Source organism: Narcine bancroftii, chromosome 5 (assembly GCF_036971445.1).
Source record: "Narcine bancroftii isolate sNarBan1 chromosome 5, sNarBan1.hap1, whole genome shotgun sequence".
Lineage (NCBI taxonomy): Eukaryota > Metazoa > Chordata > Chondrichthyes > Torpediniformes > Narcinidae > Narcine > Narcine bancroftii.
In genome coordinates this window covers 230327980-230343387 of record NC_091473.1, presented here as the reverse complement: position 1 = coordinate 230343387, position 15408 = coordinate 230327980, and the positions used below count along the sequence as shown (strand labels likewise).

Below are 15408 nucleotides of genomic sequence, written 5' to 3'. Positions count from 1 at the left end.
AAATCTATTCAAAAAAAATCTGGATACTAAAAGATGCAAATAAATGGCAGAGCTGAAATTCACATAGCAGCACTGAACAGGCTATGATGTGCATGTTGATAAACCATAAATAAAATCTAAAAACATTCAGGTCGTATAAATAGGGATATAAATGTAATGAAATAATTATAAATCTCCACAAAACGTTGGAGCATACAGTGAAGTTTCAGGAATCATATTAGATCTTGCAAATAGAAATTTGACCTTGGTCAGAGTAACTTAAAAGATAATACAGCAGCATATCCCACTAAAGAAATTCAGTTCCAACAAAATCACTGAAATTCAGAGTTTCCACAGCAACATTTACCATTTAATACTGAGAATGAAACACCACAGTTACAAGCAGTGACTAAAAACATTAGGACCATTTTCACAGAAAATGGCCTGAGAAAATTTCAGTTCTTTTTATTTACTTACAGAAAGTTAAGAGAGAAATCAGGCAATATTGGGTAACCAATTTAAAATGAAGAAGTGAGGAGAAATGCCTTTGCATAGCCATGTAAAGCTTTGCAAGAATAAATTGCAGACAGAAACTGATTTTGAGGGTAAAACTGGATAAAAGAACAAGGCTCTGTGAAAGGTATGAATGTAGGTTTTCTCTGGATTTCTTCAGTGAGAAAAGAAAAAGCCAGACATAATGAATGAAAATTTTGTGATGTGAGAAGTACTGAGAATAGAGATGTATAATGCACTTTGGACTGACAGACAAGGTTTCCTGCTGGCCAACCTTCAAACAAGGAAGGAAAAATAAGTGCATGCTTTTAGGTGGCATGGCGCTCTCTACATTCGTTTACACAAAGTGCAACAACTTCAACATCATGGAAGGGTGAACATTTTAAAGCTAGGCTGAGGAACAAACAATGAAAATGAATTGTCACACCAGTGGAATCTGAACCGATCACAAGGCTTGAGAGATTAGATAATTTTGGATTGGTATAAATTCTCAGTGGATTGGTGAGATTCCTCACAAAGCTTTATTGTGGGTTGGGATTCATCTTTAACAGGAATTTGCCACATGACAGGTTAGGTGGAAAACCAAAGTGCCACAGTTGTCAACTACAGAGATTTTGACAGACACAAACTCTTGTCTGCTCTAGATGAGTGAAGGTTTTTTTAAAAAAAAACTAACAACCAGAAAATTTCAATTATAGTTTGCAGTAATACAACACTGTTACCACAAAACAACAAATTTTGTGACATGTTCATGACAATAAACTGGATTCTGAAAAGTTTATCCAGAAGCAGCCCCAATATACAATTGTGATTCTTTATGAATGGAAGGAATCTGAGGAATCAATTATTAAATCCTCTTAATTTAAGACAGACACTCAATGCAACCATTTTAATTAAATGTATTACAGTTTATTCTCGCTCTTATAATACATTTTGCCTTTGGCTAACTGTAGCTCAATGGATTATATTACGGTAAGTGAAAACTGTAGCAAAGTAAGAAACACAATGGATGCTGGCATCTGTCAAATAGCAAATAATCAATTTTTCAATCTTCATAATTGCAACCATGCATTCAGAAATGCAACTAAATACATGTTCACTTAATGTCAAGTTCATTCATCCATGCATATGGACATATTTACCAAAACTAATGCAGCAATTGTCAATTATTTTATGTTTATTCAAGTTAGTTGCTTTTTTTTTTGTCAACGGTACTTTGAAAGAACCATCATCCCAAGTATTTTGAATGCAGTACATCACTTCATGAACCAAAATAGTTCATGTTTAGAGCATGTCCCAGTAAATCTCTAAATGTGTCTTTCAAAAGATGGGAGGCTCATCTTCTACTCCCATTTATCACAAATTTTCGTAGATTGATTGACAGGGAGACAAACCTGATCTTCAGACATGATTTTTTTGTTCCTAGACCACTATTACTTCTCACCTTTTCATCCAAAGCTTTATGATGTTCAAACAATGATTTCAATGCCTTCAAAACTTCAACTTCACTGGAAACTCCTGATGGAGACTGTGATTGTCGCTTGACCACAGTCATTCGCAGGGATCGTTCATGTCTTGAAACAAGGCACTCCAGATGTTCAAGTAAGAGCTGTCAAATAATCATAAGTTAGTTAGGCTTTACCTTCCAAATGTAACTAAATGTTCACATTTATATGCTGGGCAATCTTGGCAAAAATTGCAGTTGTTTCACGCAAGTACAGGTTGAACCTCTATTATCCTGCGCTCTGTGGTCTGGGATCTCCAATGATCTGGCACGTTTTTGAATCTGCCACCGTTAGTATAAATTCCTTTCAGACTGCATGGGACTTGAAACCCAGTTTTGATTGCTGGAGCTGTAAAGGTGAAATCTACCACAATCAGGATTCAAGTCCCACACTGTCTGTAAGGAGTTTGTACTAATGGTGGCAGATTCAACCTTTACAGTGCAAGCGATCAGGATCTGGGTTCAAATCCCGTGTTGCCTATAGGGAGTTTGTACTAATGTTCCAGTCACTGGCACTGGAATCATTTCACTAACCGTGCCGTCCCACAGTATTATTTCCTGTTTTCAGCTTTGTTCTACTTTTGATTTGTTTACAGAGAGGGTTCCCTTTGGGGTCAATTTCTGTTTTTCAGCATTTTTTGTGGCCTGGCAATGGCCAGGTCCTGACGTCGCTGGATTAAAGTGGTTCAACCTGTATTATTGAACAGAGATAGATGTTGAAATAAATTGTCCAGATAGGTGGGGGAAAATCTACAGAAGTTTGAAATCTATCTCTAGTCAAGGAGTCTAATATTATCAATGCTGAAGAAGAGTCCCTGACCTAATTTCACTCCTGTGTGTAGATGGAGTTCCACATATTCATGGCCTCGTGTACTGTCAATGGCCTCGTGTACTGTCAAACCAAGACCACATGCAAATTGGAGGAGCAACACTTAATTTTCCATCTGGGCACTCTCCAACTGGTTGGCATTAACATAGATTTCTCCAGTTACTGCTAGCCGACTTTCCATTCTCCCTCCCTTCCCCAGCCCTTTGTCTTCTTTCCTCTCCATTCACAGAGTCATCCCTCCTCCCAATGCTTACTGATGTGCTCTCCCTCTCTTACCAACTATTACCCATGGGACTGCGCTCCTCTCCCTACCCCTCCCCCCACCCCACCATTTTGTTCAGACGCCTGCCTACATTTTGCTCATAAGGGCTGAAGTCTGAAATGTTAGTTTCTTTATTTCTGCAGACTTCTCTGTTTTATTCCTCTCTTTGCTTTTCACAGATCCTGCTTGACTAAGATCTTCCTGTATTGCTAGGAATGCTATTGAGAAATGCTTGGTGATCAGTTAAGCAGAGGTCTACAACCTAGATATTTGCATGGGATTCCAAAACTTCAAGACACAAAGCAAATATTGGCAGTTCCACCTGGATTCGTACCATTAAAATGAATGATGAATAATTGGTCAAAAAAGGTATATTTATAGAATACAAGAAAAGCAAAGGGAGAGGTAATGGCCTAGTGCTAGATTTCCAGAATTTAGACACAGAGAGCAATAGGTACAGTATGGAGTGATCAAAATGTGAGATTCAAGAGGCAGAAAAGGTGATCAGAGGGTCCTGGCAAATTGTAGTCCCATGGAGAATATTCTAGTATACAACAAATGGTAAGGCTTTAGAAAATGTTGTAGAACAGAGCGACCTTGGGATGATGCAGATAGACATGGTGTCTCAGGAGCATTTGGAACAGTTGTCTTCAAAAGTCAGAAAACTGAATACATGAGTTGGGACATCACGTTACAGCTGTACAAGCTGTTTGTAAGGCCACATTTAGAGTACTGAGAGCAGTTCTGGTTGAAAGAATGTGAAAGAGGATTCACAAGGATGTTACTATATCTGGAGGGCTTGACTTATATGGGGAGATTAGATAGATTAGGACTTTTTATCCGAAGCGCTGGAAGCTGAGGGGTAATATTATAGAGATATATTCAATCAGGAGGGGCATAACTAAAGGAATAATTATAGCCTTTTCCCCTGGATAGAGAAGTCTAAAGCTCGAGGGGAAAGATTGAAGGCAAGAAGGAAAAAAATTCAAAAGGGACCTGATTTGGCAACTTTTTTCCCCCTATACAGGAGGGGTTGCAGATATGGAATAATCTTTCAGAGGAAGTTGTAGTGGTGGATAAAATTACATTTACATAGACACATAGAAAATAGGTGCATGAGAAGGCCATTCAGCTCTTTGAGTCTGCATCACCATTCAATACGATCATGGCTGATTATACTATGTCAGTATCTTACTCCTCCATACCCCTTGATCCCTTTAGCCACATGGGCCATATCCAACTCCCTTTTGAATACATCTAATGTACTGGCCTCAACAAATTTCTGTGGTAGGGAGTTCCACAAATTCACAATTATCTGAGTGAAAAAAGTTTCTCTTTATCTCAGTCCTAAATAGCTGACTCCATATATAAAGACAGTAAGCTCTTGTTCTGGACTTGTTAATAGATTTATAAATTTAAATTTATACATACAGCAGGGTGACAGGCCCTTCAGACCCACAAGCCCGCATTGCCCAAATACCCCAATTAATCTACAACCCTAATTTGTTTTGAAGGGTGGGAAGAATCCAGCCTTGTCTGTAAGGAGTTTGTGTGTTCTCCATCTGTCTGCATGGGGTATTTGGGTAACATGGGCTCGTGGGCCTGAAGGGCCTATTTTTTTTTTAAATCAAACAAAATATTGCTTTCTTGAAATAGAATTTTGTATATGTAGCACTATCAGCCCATTATGTCAACAGAGCTTTCTGCTGCATCAAACACCAGCATTATTTTTTTTTTTAAATATCATGCAACTGCTTCATCACTTTGAGAAGCCATTTGTACTATTTTAGGCTGTGGCCTGCCCATCCTCTCTCCAGATAAAACATGGATCCGTGGACGGACATTCTTGCTATTGAGAGGGTGCAGCGAAGGATCTCCAGACTGATTCCTAGAGTGGCATGACTGACATATGAAGAAAAATTGGCTGGGCTAGGATCATAGTCATTGAAACTTGGAGGAAAGAGAAGAAATCTCATTGAGACACATAAATTTCCAACAGGACTAGACAGATTAGATGCAGGAAGAATGATACCGATGCCACGGGTGGCAAGGCTCGCGAAAAAGTGACTTCAACCTCCATTACAGCACCAGTGACCCAGATTCAGAGTCCTCGGAATAGGTCACTGAAACTGAACATTATACTCAAGGTGGGGCCTTGCCTTGGCCCTATGCACTGGTAACCGCAGTGAGACTTCCTGCTTCTAGAATCAAAACCACTCACCACCATTTGTACCTGCAATTCTAAATTTTTTTTGGAACATTTTATTTTTTATTTTTACAGACTCAACAAACCATAAACAATTCAACTTTATATATAATATATATTGCGCGCGTGTGCACACACACACACACACACACACACACACACACACACACACACACACACACACACACACACACACACACACACACACACTATGTGTTAATCCCATCCCCTTACTTATTTCTCTAACTCCTTCCCTCATACAATTGATGAAGCAATCAATACATTTATATTAAAACACAATCAATTAACTACCCTTCACCCAATCCAAGGATCCTGAGCCTGTAATTCTAAACCTCAGTGACACCAAAGTTTCACTGCACCTCCCTTATTGCTAATTTCTCACCATTCAGATGCATGAATAGGAAATGATGAGAAGGATATGGGACAAATGCAGGCAAATGGGGCCAGCTCAGATAGGAAACTTAGTCAATAAAGAGGAATTGGGCTTGCTTCCATGCTGCATCGTCTTTGGACGTGATGACTCTATCAAAGCAGGGGCAGTGGTGAGGAGACAGGCTATGAGAAGGAATCCTTATGATGAATGGTACAGAAAAGAATTAATAGCAGGAGGCTAAATGGAGGCGATGACACCTCTGGATGTATTCCAGAGAACATTGATTGCCTGCCCAGAGAAATAAACTGATTAAACTGAACCTCTCCATTATTGTTTTCTTGCTTTTTAATCTGGATCAAGCTTCAACTTCTGCCTGATTCCAATTTAATTTCCCAAACATGCAATTCAACAATATAGCTCCTGATGTAATAAATTGCAGTCTGCTGAACTAAATTTAAAAAAAAATCTCCTTATTTTTGCAGAAAGATTTTATCGTTAGAAAAATCAGGAACGGTAAAAGGTCAGGAGTGACACACTGTTTAATGAAAGAATAAAAGTGAGGGAATGAGCCCAAACAATTTGTTTGAGAGCAGAGAGTGAGAAATGGTTGAAATTGAGGATCAGAATGACAGGTTGCAGTCTACAAATGTCTTAATACAATGCATCAAATGGAAATTTATGCCCATGATTTACATACTGATCTCATATTCTTAAAATATCATCACAAAATTCATTGAGAAGAGGACGGGAGTGTAAAAACAAAAATAATGTAGATTGACTCACTGTCAGTCTAAAACATCCAGTCGGGACAGAAATAATAAGTACTAAGTCACGACAGATGGAAGCAGGCTGTCCCCCTTTGACTGGGAGTTGGGCCAGAGACAGCTGAAGAGGAAGGAAAATTAGCTTAACATTTTGAATGGCGAATCATAAAAGTGTATTTCTCCCAAATGTAAAAAAAAAACCATAGAACTCATATCCAGAAGGGAATAGAGACTGGTATCTTTCACAAGGTAAAGGCATAGGGGCGGCACGGTTGGCATAGCGGTTAGCGCCACACCTTTACAACGCCAGTAATCAGGATCAGAATCTCGCACTGTCTGTAAGGAGTTTGTACGTTCTCCCCTTGTCCACGTGGGTTTTCTCCGTGGGCTCCAGTTTCCTCCCAATATTCAAAAACATACCAGGGATGTAGGTTAATGGGGTGTAAATTGGGCTGCTCGTACTCATAGGCCGAAATGGTCTGTTAACATGCAATATGTCTAATTTTAAAAAAAATATATTGTAAAATAAATTTAAAGGTTCTGTTAAATAATACAGTCTTGAACAAGGATCAATATAATGAGTGAAGTTTGCTGATATATCTAAGAATTAATCATACAAAGTTTGCATTTGGCGAATTAATAGTTGGAATATGAAATGTTAAATAACTGAATGAAAAATGTGGCAGCTCGAGTGATATAATTTTTATGAAATAGTATTTGAAATGTTGAAAGAGAAGGAAATGAACATGGATGAACCTAACATATATCAAAACTAGCATGTGTGCAAGTGCCTATTTTACATTCTCTGGTGGTGATACATTGAAACAGCTGTGTACTCAAACATTATCCAACCACTTCAATGTGTTCACCCCACTAACTGACAATTAACAGTTGCAACCAAATCCTTTATTCCTCCTTTCATAACCAAGAGGAAGCAGAATTCAACTCAAATTTGGTAGATGACAAAAAGAATAAATTCTCCTTTCCATTTTATTGAAGGTAATTTCTTTCTAATTTTCAATTATTTGGCAAGATTTTCAAGCTTCGGTCTTCATATAAAATTTGGATTGAAACACCAAAAATGCCTACACAAGCTATGGATAGGAAGAAGAGATCTTTAAAAGAGGCAGGAGCTTCAAAATTAATAATAGAAATGGAACTTCACACCAAGTCAGTAAACTTTGAAAATGATTCCTCTTCATCTCACTCCCTATTTTCCTCCCATTTCAAACTGATTCTGAAGATGGATTTCTGTTTCATGATTCTTACTCTGGTAACTTGTTTACAAATGCTTATCTCCAACGTTCTCATCCAGTCCCATTCTTTGACTTCTAATATTTATCTAGATTTACTCTTACCTCTCTTTTTGCCCACTCCAAATGTATCTAGCCCCCGAGTTTCAAATTTAAATTTAGTGCCAGATTCAAACCCAGGTCGTCAGCACTAAGAGCACTGTGCTAACCATTATTCTAACTGTGCCCTCCATGTTATACCTTCTTCAGCCATACTTCCATTAAAATGCTGATCATCCAACCCTCTTCCTGGCTCTGACTTTAGGTGCTTCTTCAGTGCAAAGCCTCTTTCCCTTCAAATCTGTGATTATAACTTTCTATTCAAAGATTCATCCATTGATCTCCTAAGTTCTTCTAACCACTCATTTCTTCTTCTTCCTCATTCTAGCACCATTTCCGCAGGTGTTCCTCAATAGTCGAGGCTTTGGCTTATTTCCTAACACTGCTCGACCAGGCCTGCCCATGAGCAACATTATCTGAATGCATGACAATACCGTCCACATGCACAATGACAATACCCAACTCCATAACACCACTACTTCTGTTGATCACTCTACAGTCTTGAACTTGTCACTAATGCTTGTCTATCAAATAATAAAGGATAAACAAAAATGTATTCATCTAAACTTAAACAAAATCATAACCATTGTCTTTGGTCTTGTTAAAGAGAGGTTATAAGAATAATTTTGGTTATTATAGGCCAGTGAGCCTGATATCATTGGTGGGTAAGTTATTGATAGACCTGATATATAATTATTTGAATAGATAGGGGCTAATTAGGGATAATCAACATGGCTTTGTATATGGTAGGCTTAGTCTAATAAATCTTAGATTTTTTGAGGAAGTTACCAGAAAAATTGATGAAGGAAAGGTAGTAGATGTTGTCTACATGAATTTTAATAAGGCCTTAACAAGGGTCCATGTGAGAGGTTGGTCAAAAAAGTTCAGTCCTTCAGTTCTCAGGGTGAGGTAGTAAATTGGTTTTGCGGGAGAAACCAGAGTGGTAGTAGATTATTACCTCCCTTATTGGAGGTGACTAGAGGTGTGCCTCAGGGATTGGTGCAGGGTCCATTGTTGTTTGTTGTCCATATCAATAATCTGGATAATAATATGGTAAATTGGCTTAGAAAATTTGCAGATGTCCGTTACTCAGTTTGGGGATGTATTGTAGAGTAAAGTAGGCTTTAAAATCTTGTAGTAGATTCTGGACCAACTAGAGAAATGGGCTGCAAAATGGCAGATGGAATTAATGCAATTAAAGTGGCACAGTTGGCATAGTGGTTAGCACAACGCCGTTACAGATCGGGGTAGAGATTCAAATCTTGTGCTCTCTGTAAGGTGTTGGTACGATCTCCTGATGTCTGCATGGGTTTTCCCTGGGGTCCCAGTGAACTCCCACTGTTCAAAACGTACTGGAGGTGTAGGTTAATTGGGTGTAAATTGGGCAACACGGACTAGTGGGCCGAAATGGCCTGTTACCGTGCTGTATGACTAAATTAAATTAAAGTGTGAACTGTTGCACTTTGGGAAGACAAAGCAAGGTATGATTTAAACATTGGATGAAAGGCCACTGCGGAGTGTGGTAGAACAGAGGGATCTGGAAATAGAAATCAATAATTCCTTGAAAGTGGTGTCACAGGTAGATAGTGTCTTGAAGAGAGCTTTTTGGCAAACGGGCCTTCATAAATCACAGTATTGAGTACAGGAGGTGGGATGTTATGTGGAAGCTGTAGAAGACATTGGTGAGGTTACATTTGGAGTACTATGTACTGATGGGCCAAAGGGCCTATTTATGTGCTGTAGAGTTCTATGGTCCCCATAACCATCTGTTTTATAGCTCTACTCCTCTCCTTGGAATCTGTCTGGTCTGATTGGAATGTTTGCAAACTGGCATTATATTTGACTATAAGATTAGGTTCAGAATAAAGACGTGTCACCACTACAATCACTGAGCTTCTTTGGTATAAATTTATAATTCAATAATCTGCTAACGTGATCCAAGAAGCTGCAGAACTCTGGATATTTGGATGAGGGACTAAGAATATCACAGGCCTTAGGTTTTACCTGGCGAGAGGATGGGCAGGCCCCAGTCTAAAATAGTACAAACGGCTTGTCAAAGTGATGAAGCAGCTGCCTTACTTTAAAAAAAACACCACTACATGGTGGCTTAATGCAGCAGAAAGCTCTGTTGACATATTGGGCTGATGATGAGGGATTGGGCCCGCTGCATATACAAAAATCTATTTCAAGAAAGCAATATTTTGCTTGATTTTTAAAAATAAAGATTTTTTTTCTCATATACGACATTTTGTTTAAGATCTTAGTACTCCTCTAATTCTGGAGTCCAGTTCACTTCTGACATTCCTCACTGCCAGCTATGCCTTTAACTTCGAGGCCATAAGCCAAGGAATTCCCTCCCGAATCTCTTTGTCCTCTCTTTTGCCCTTTGAGGTAATCCTTCCTCATCATCTGCCTGAAAATTGCAAATATGTGCATAATACACTTTGCAATGGATTGTTACATTCAAGCACGATAAATATTAGCTGCTGTTCATGTCTTGTTGTGCTAAGTGGTCGCACTCTTACCTCTGACTCAGCAGGGACTCCTTGCCAGAGTTCTGAAGAAGAATCTAGCCTCACTCTTCAACATTTATTGTTGCCTCTATGTTGAAACTTCCATCTTTCAAATTAAAAATTAAGTTGAAACTAACTTTAAGTGCACCTCAAAAAGAACAGCATTATTAAAAATAAAAAGTTCTACCTGATTTTCTGGATGACAATTAATGGAAGAGGTAGAGTATATAATTGCATCATTAACAATACTGTTTCTGGATTCCTGATGTGCACACAACTTCCCATTGTTTAAGATACTTTTTCGAACTTAAGTGGTTTTAGAAGCTCCTGTGCCAATGCAAATCTTTGCTTTCTTTCAATAAAGAGGGATTTTTATATTCAATGGGGTTCTCTTTGTTAATTAAACGGCAGATTATTAGATCAATTGGCCTCTTGTGATTGATGAACTACTGTTTGCCCATATCAGATAATTTGTCCTCTTCCAACCCACACAGTTCTTTGGTTATCTTTCATTTTCTGTGTGTTGGACAAGGGTCTTGCACTTAAATCGTGAGCTATTTTTTTAATAGATTATTTGACCAGCTGTGCATTTGACTAGAAGGATCTGCTTTTGTTTTATATTTCGATGATTTAAAATAACTCCTTTTTTTTTGGAAGCAAGCAGGCTGAATTCTCGTCTTAATAAAGTATTCAGTTTAGAAAAGTCAGAGGCTAAAGAGTGAAGGTGTCAGCAAAAATCATTGTCCATACCCAGAGCTAGAAAGTAATATCATCACAGGTCATATAAATTGCATGAGGAACACCTAATTTCAATAAATGGAAGAAAACTGGAGAGATTAACATGTACTGGAATAGGGTATAAGATAAAGACTTATGCCAATTGTCAATCAATGTCCGAGAACATCTGATTCAAGTAGGTATTCGTATGCTGCATTGTATAAATTCTAACCAGGTCAAAAGATAGGTAGTCCTTTTTGATCTTCACAGTCATGGTTGGTGCTACATTGTAAAAAAAAATTAATTTAAACCAAGTTGCTGAGTCATTTTCATCCAAACTTCCTTAACAATTGTGTTTGTAAGATCCCTCTATTTTAGGAGCCACAGACGAATTAAGCCATTTCCGAAGCACCTGAAGAGATGTTTTCTATTTACATTTTGATCAGTAGTTGGAATAGTAAAATTTGCAGATTAGTTCAGTGTGTTTTGAGAAATCTGAGCTCAGGTTTGTGAGTTAATAGGGGCCAGGGAAGAAGCCCAAATGTCTCCGTTCTCAATAAGTACGCTAACCCTTCTGGAAGCCATGTTGAGTGGAGATTGAGTTGAAAATTGGCCATAGTTTGCCTCACTCTCAGAGTGACTGTTGGAGAAAAAAAATGTCCAAGGATTCTTAATATCCACAGACCCTTACTGCAACGAGGCAATACAACAGCTTTACTACAATTTGGAATACCAACATACCAAGTCCAACAGCTTGATTCCAGCTGCTGAGATATACTACGTGTGAGGCAATGTTGGAAGAGAACAGGAAAATGAAAAATAACTGGGAGAGGTCTCCACCGTCCTACTCATCTATAGCCTGGTTGCTTTGCGGAAGAAATAACCTTGCTCAAGTTTAATGGACCACTCGTGACAATGACAATACAGAGTCATGAATTTGGTGAACAAAGACACAAAGGGACCATCTACGATGCTGGATTTCTTCTTTGTTATCCATGACCTTCAGTTGAACCTTGCAACAATTAATCTTTCAGTTGATCCTGTGATCTGGGATTGGTTTACTCACTCTGGTGTTGTTCCTCTCTGCTTTCAGTTCAGAGATTTCTTCCTCTTTCTCCAAAAGTTGTTCCCTGCAGGCATTCAATTCCTTTGTTAGTGCGGCAAATTCCTGAAAGACAAGTAAAAGATAGAGACTGAGTTTGGTAAGAATTCAAAAGGTGGAGTACTGTATTCAATAAAATCCTGAATTACAGTAACTTGGCCCTCTTTTTATAACTGTTCAGATTGTATGCTCCAAGCAATTTGGGGTGGGGGTGGTGGGGGGGGGGGGGGGGGAGCATGCTCTTTCCCTCCAAAAGAAAATGCGCTTGCCTCAACAATCCACTCCTTTTTTTATTTATATAGTTGAAAGATATTGGAAACCCTGCCTTACCCAAATACTGACCTCCATTCAATCTGAGCAAAATGGAAAGCACCTGGTTAAACCATTCATGGTCAGAGACAATGTTTATGCCAAAGTATAGGGGAAAGGAGTATATAAACACAAGAAAGGCAGGGTTTTTTTTAAATTAAAACAAAACCCCTGCTTTTGCTGCTGTTTACAATTCTCAAAAACAAATGTGGAAATTGTTAGGACTGGAGCTCCAAAGAGAAATCAAAGAAGTCTGAGTTCACAAAGCACCACTTTAGAAGTTTTAAGTTTATATATCAATTCCATTGTACAAGTAAAATCTGACAAAACAGCGCTTTCTGGTCCTCGGGCGACATGCTGCAAACACACATACAGACATATAACACATACAAACAGTATATTTGTATAATATTTATATACAAATATTAAAATAAATAGATGATTCTTGTTAAATAGTTAAGTCATGCAGGGTTTGTATGAGCAGTTTATCAGTCATTCAGCAGTCTCGATGCCTGAAGGAAGAGGCAGGTTCTGGCTCTGATACTTCTGCTTCTCTTTCCTGATGGAAGTAGCTGAAAGATGCTGTGTGCGGATGGTAGGGGTCTTCACTGATTTTACAAGCCCTCCTTAGACAACGATCCCTGTAAATCCCATCTATGGGAGGGAGGGAGACCTCAGTGATCCTCTCTACCACTCTTATGGTCCTGTGGATTGACCTTCGATCTGATGCTCTACAGCAACCATGCCACACTGTGATGCAGCCGTCCAGGATGCTCTCAATAGAGTTCCTATAAAAAGTTGACAGAATGGTGGCTGGTAACCTTGCCCACCTCATTTTTCTCAGGAAGTGCAGTCATTGTTGCCCCCTTCCTGACAAGTGAAATGTCTTGTATCCAGGATAGCACGTTTCTTGAGTGGACTCCAAGGAACTTGCAGCTTTCTACTCTCTCCTCTACCGAGCTCTCAACATGTAGGGGCGGGGCAGGCGGATGAGTGATCATTCTTGGTCCTCCTGAAGTCCACAATCATCACCTTCATCTGGTTCACAGGTTGTTATTCTCACACCAGTTCATGAGAATTTCCACCTCTTCTCTGTGGTTGTTGCCAATGAGGCCAACCACTGTCATGTCATCTGCAAACTTGATGACTCTGTCGGAGCTGGATCAGGCACTGCAGTTGTGGGTCAATGACGCGAACGAGAGTGGGCTGAGTACACAGACCCAAGGTGCGCCAGTGCTCAGTAATGATGGTGCTCAGTGATCTGCTGCCAACCTGGGCAGACTGTGTTTCCATTAGGAAGCCTAGATGTAATCTTTCACTACAACCTTCTTCAGTTCACTAACTGAGCCCAAATATGAAGAGCAACACAGCAGAGCAGAAAGCTTTCAGCTTTCAAAGGATCAAATCTCCAGCATATACAGTGTATCACCAAGAGCAAGGGTGTCAACTAGAAAGGATGCAGAACAAAGGATAACCCCATTTGACAACCATCTTTCATGGAACAATCACTGTCAATCCAGCAAATGCAGCTGAACATGGCAAGACTGAAGAACTTTAATGAGCTTCTCAAAAACTCAAATGAAAGTAAAGCAGGAAGAGATAATACAAAGGAAACCTTAAAGATATGGTAAGGCTGCCAAATAAAAAATCAGTTTCCTCAAATAAAATGGAAAGTTACTATTATATTGGAATACATACATCATTTTGAAATTTTTTTCTGAATCCAAAAATTCCAAAGCCAATAAAAAACATGTCTGTGGTACGCCAAAGGGTTAATTAGCAGTATCATACACGCAATGTTAATGACTCCAATGTGCCATGTTTTTGCTACCATTCAGAATGCAATGATTCAGACAATACAGATTCTAGATTGAAAAGAACAGCCATGACAATGGGCCTTTGTTTTCATTCTTTAAGAGTTGTTGCTTTAGAATCTGGAGCATACAATGAGAAATTCTCAGTCAGGTTCACATTCAACAGTTCCAGCTACATGGAACTGAGGCAACAATGTTTCACTAAACTGTCCCAGTCGCCTTGGTTTTACTGTGCAAATGTGGAAGGAACTGACGCCAAAAGCCACAACGTACTTTAAAATTCCAATTCTTATGTGACATTGCACAGCCAGTAAGGGAACTTCATGCCGAGATCGGTCAAAAGAATCATTGGGACTTAGTCACCAGCACAGAGCAATTTCTGAACTTCAATTCAAAAACATTTTAAAATATGCAAAGCATCTCACAGAAGGATATTTCACAGAACCATACAATATTGAAATAAAACAGGATGAAGATAAATTATTTTCCACAACAAGAATCAGCTTCTAAACAACTCCCCATTCCCAAAAATATACCTTGTCAGACAAACTAAATGCTTTATGACAGAGAAATGATTTGCATTCCTAATTATGGACCAAGTATATAATGACAAGTTCATCAATTAGGATGAACTTATTGGCCTTTTGCAAATGAATACATGTTAAATTTATTTCACCAACCCTACAATCAAACACAAAATGACAGACAAGACCAGGCAGATCTTTCTTTCATACTTAATTTTTTTCACACTTGGACATAAAGCAGATACATTGAATTTAATTTTGCTAACTGACGGTTATGATCAGTTTTGAACTGAAACCTTTATGTTGTTTGATAGTGTCATAATCTCAAAGCTACTATTTCCCAGTCTATTTATGAAAAGAAATGCACACATTTCTTAAGCATAATTTTGTTCTTCATTCACCTCCTGGCAGTTGAATGCAAAGGTCATGTCAACAAGAGTGGACAACAGCAATTCAAACATTATTGAAGCTCTCCAAAAAACATTTACATCTGGCAAAGCATCATCCAAATTTAATTTGTTTTAAATAACAGAAAATAAAATCAGCCAAAAACAGAAGAAGGTATGCATGTAGGATTAGATGTTAATATCTAATTGCACTCCTGAGACTTGCTGCCTAGACTCTAC

The 15408-nt window shown here is 38.7% G+C and overlaps 1 protein-coding gene across 12 annotated transcripts in view; it reads right to left on the bottom strand.

Moving 5' to 3' along the window:
• ppfia4 (PTPRF interacting protein alpha 4) overlaps window positions 1-15408 on the bottom strand; it is a 460378-nt gene that overhangs the window by 130536 nt on the left and 314434 nt on the right. For 11 of the 12 annotated variants that reach the window (XM_069941636.1, XM_069941629.1, XM_069941638.1 and 8 more), the window contains exons 2-3: window positions 12100-12201; window positions 1937-2101 (exon numbers count right to left, since the gene is read on the bottom strand). In XM_069941636.1, the coding sequence (XP_069797737.1) occupies window positions 1937-2047 (111 nt within the window). In that variant the 5' untranslated portion in view covers window positions 2048-2101; window positions 12100-12201. Of the gene's footprint in view, window positions 1-1936; window positions 2102-12099; window positions 12202-14142; window positions 14269-15408 lie in introns of those variants that run through there. The other variant, XM_069941635.1, reaches the window with a different exon arrangement.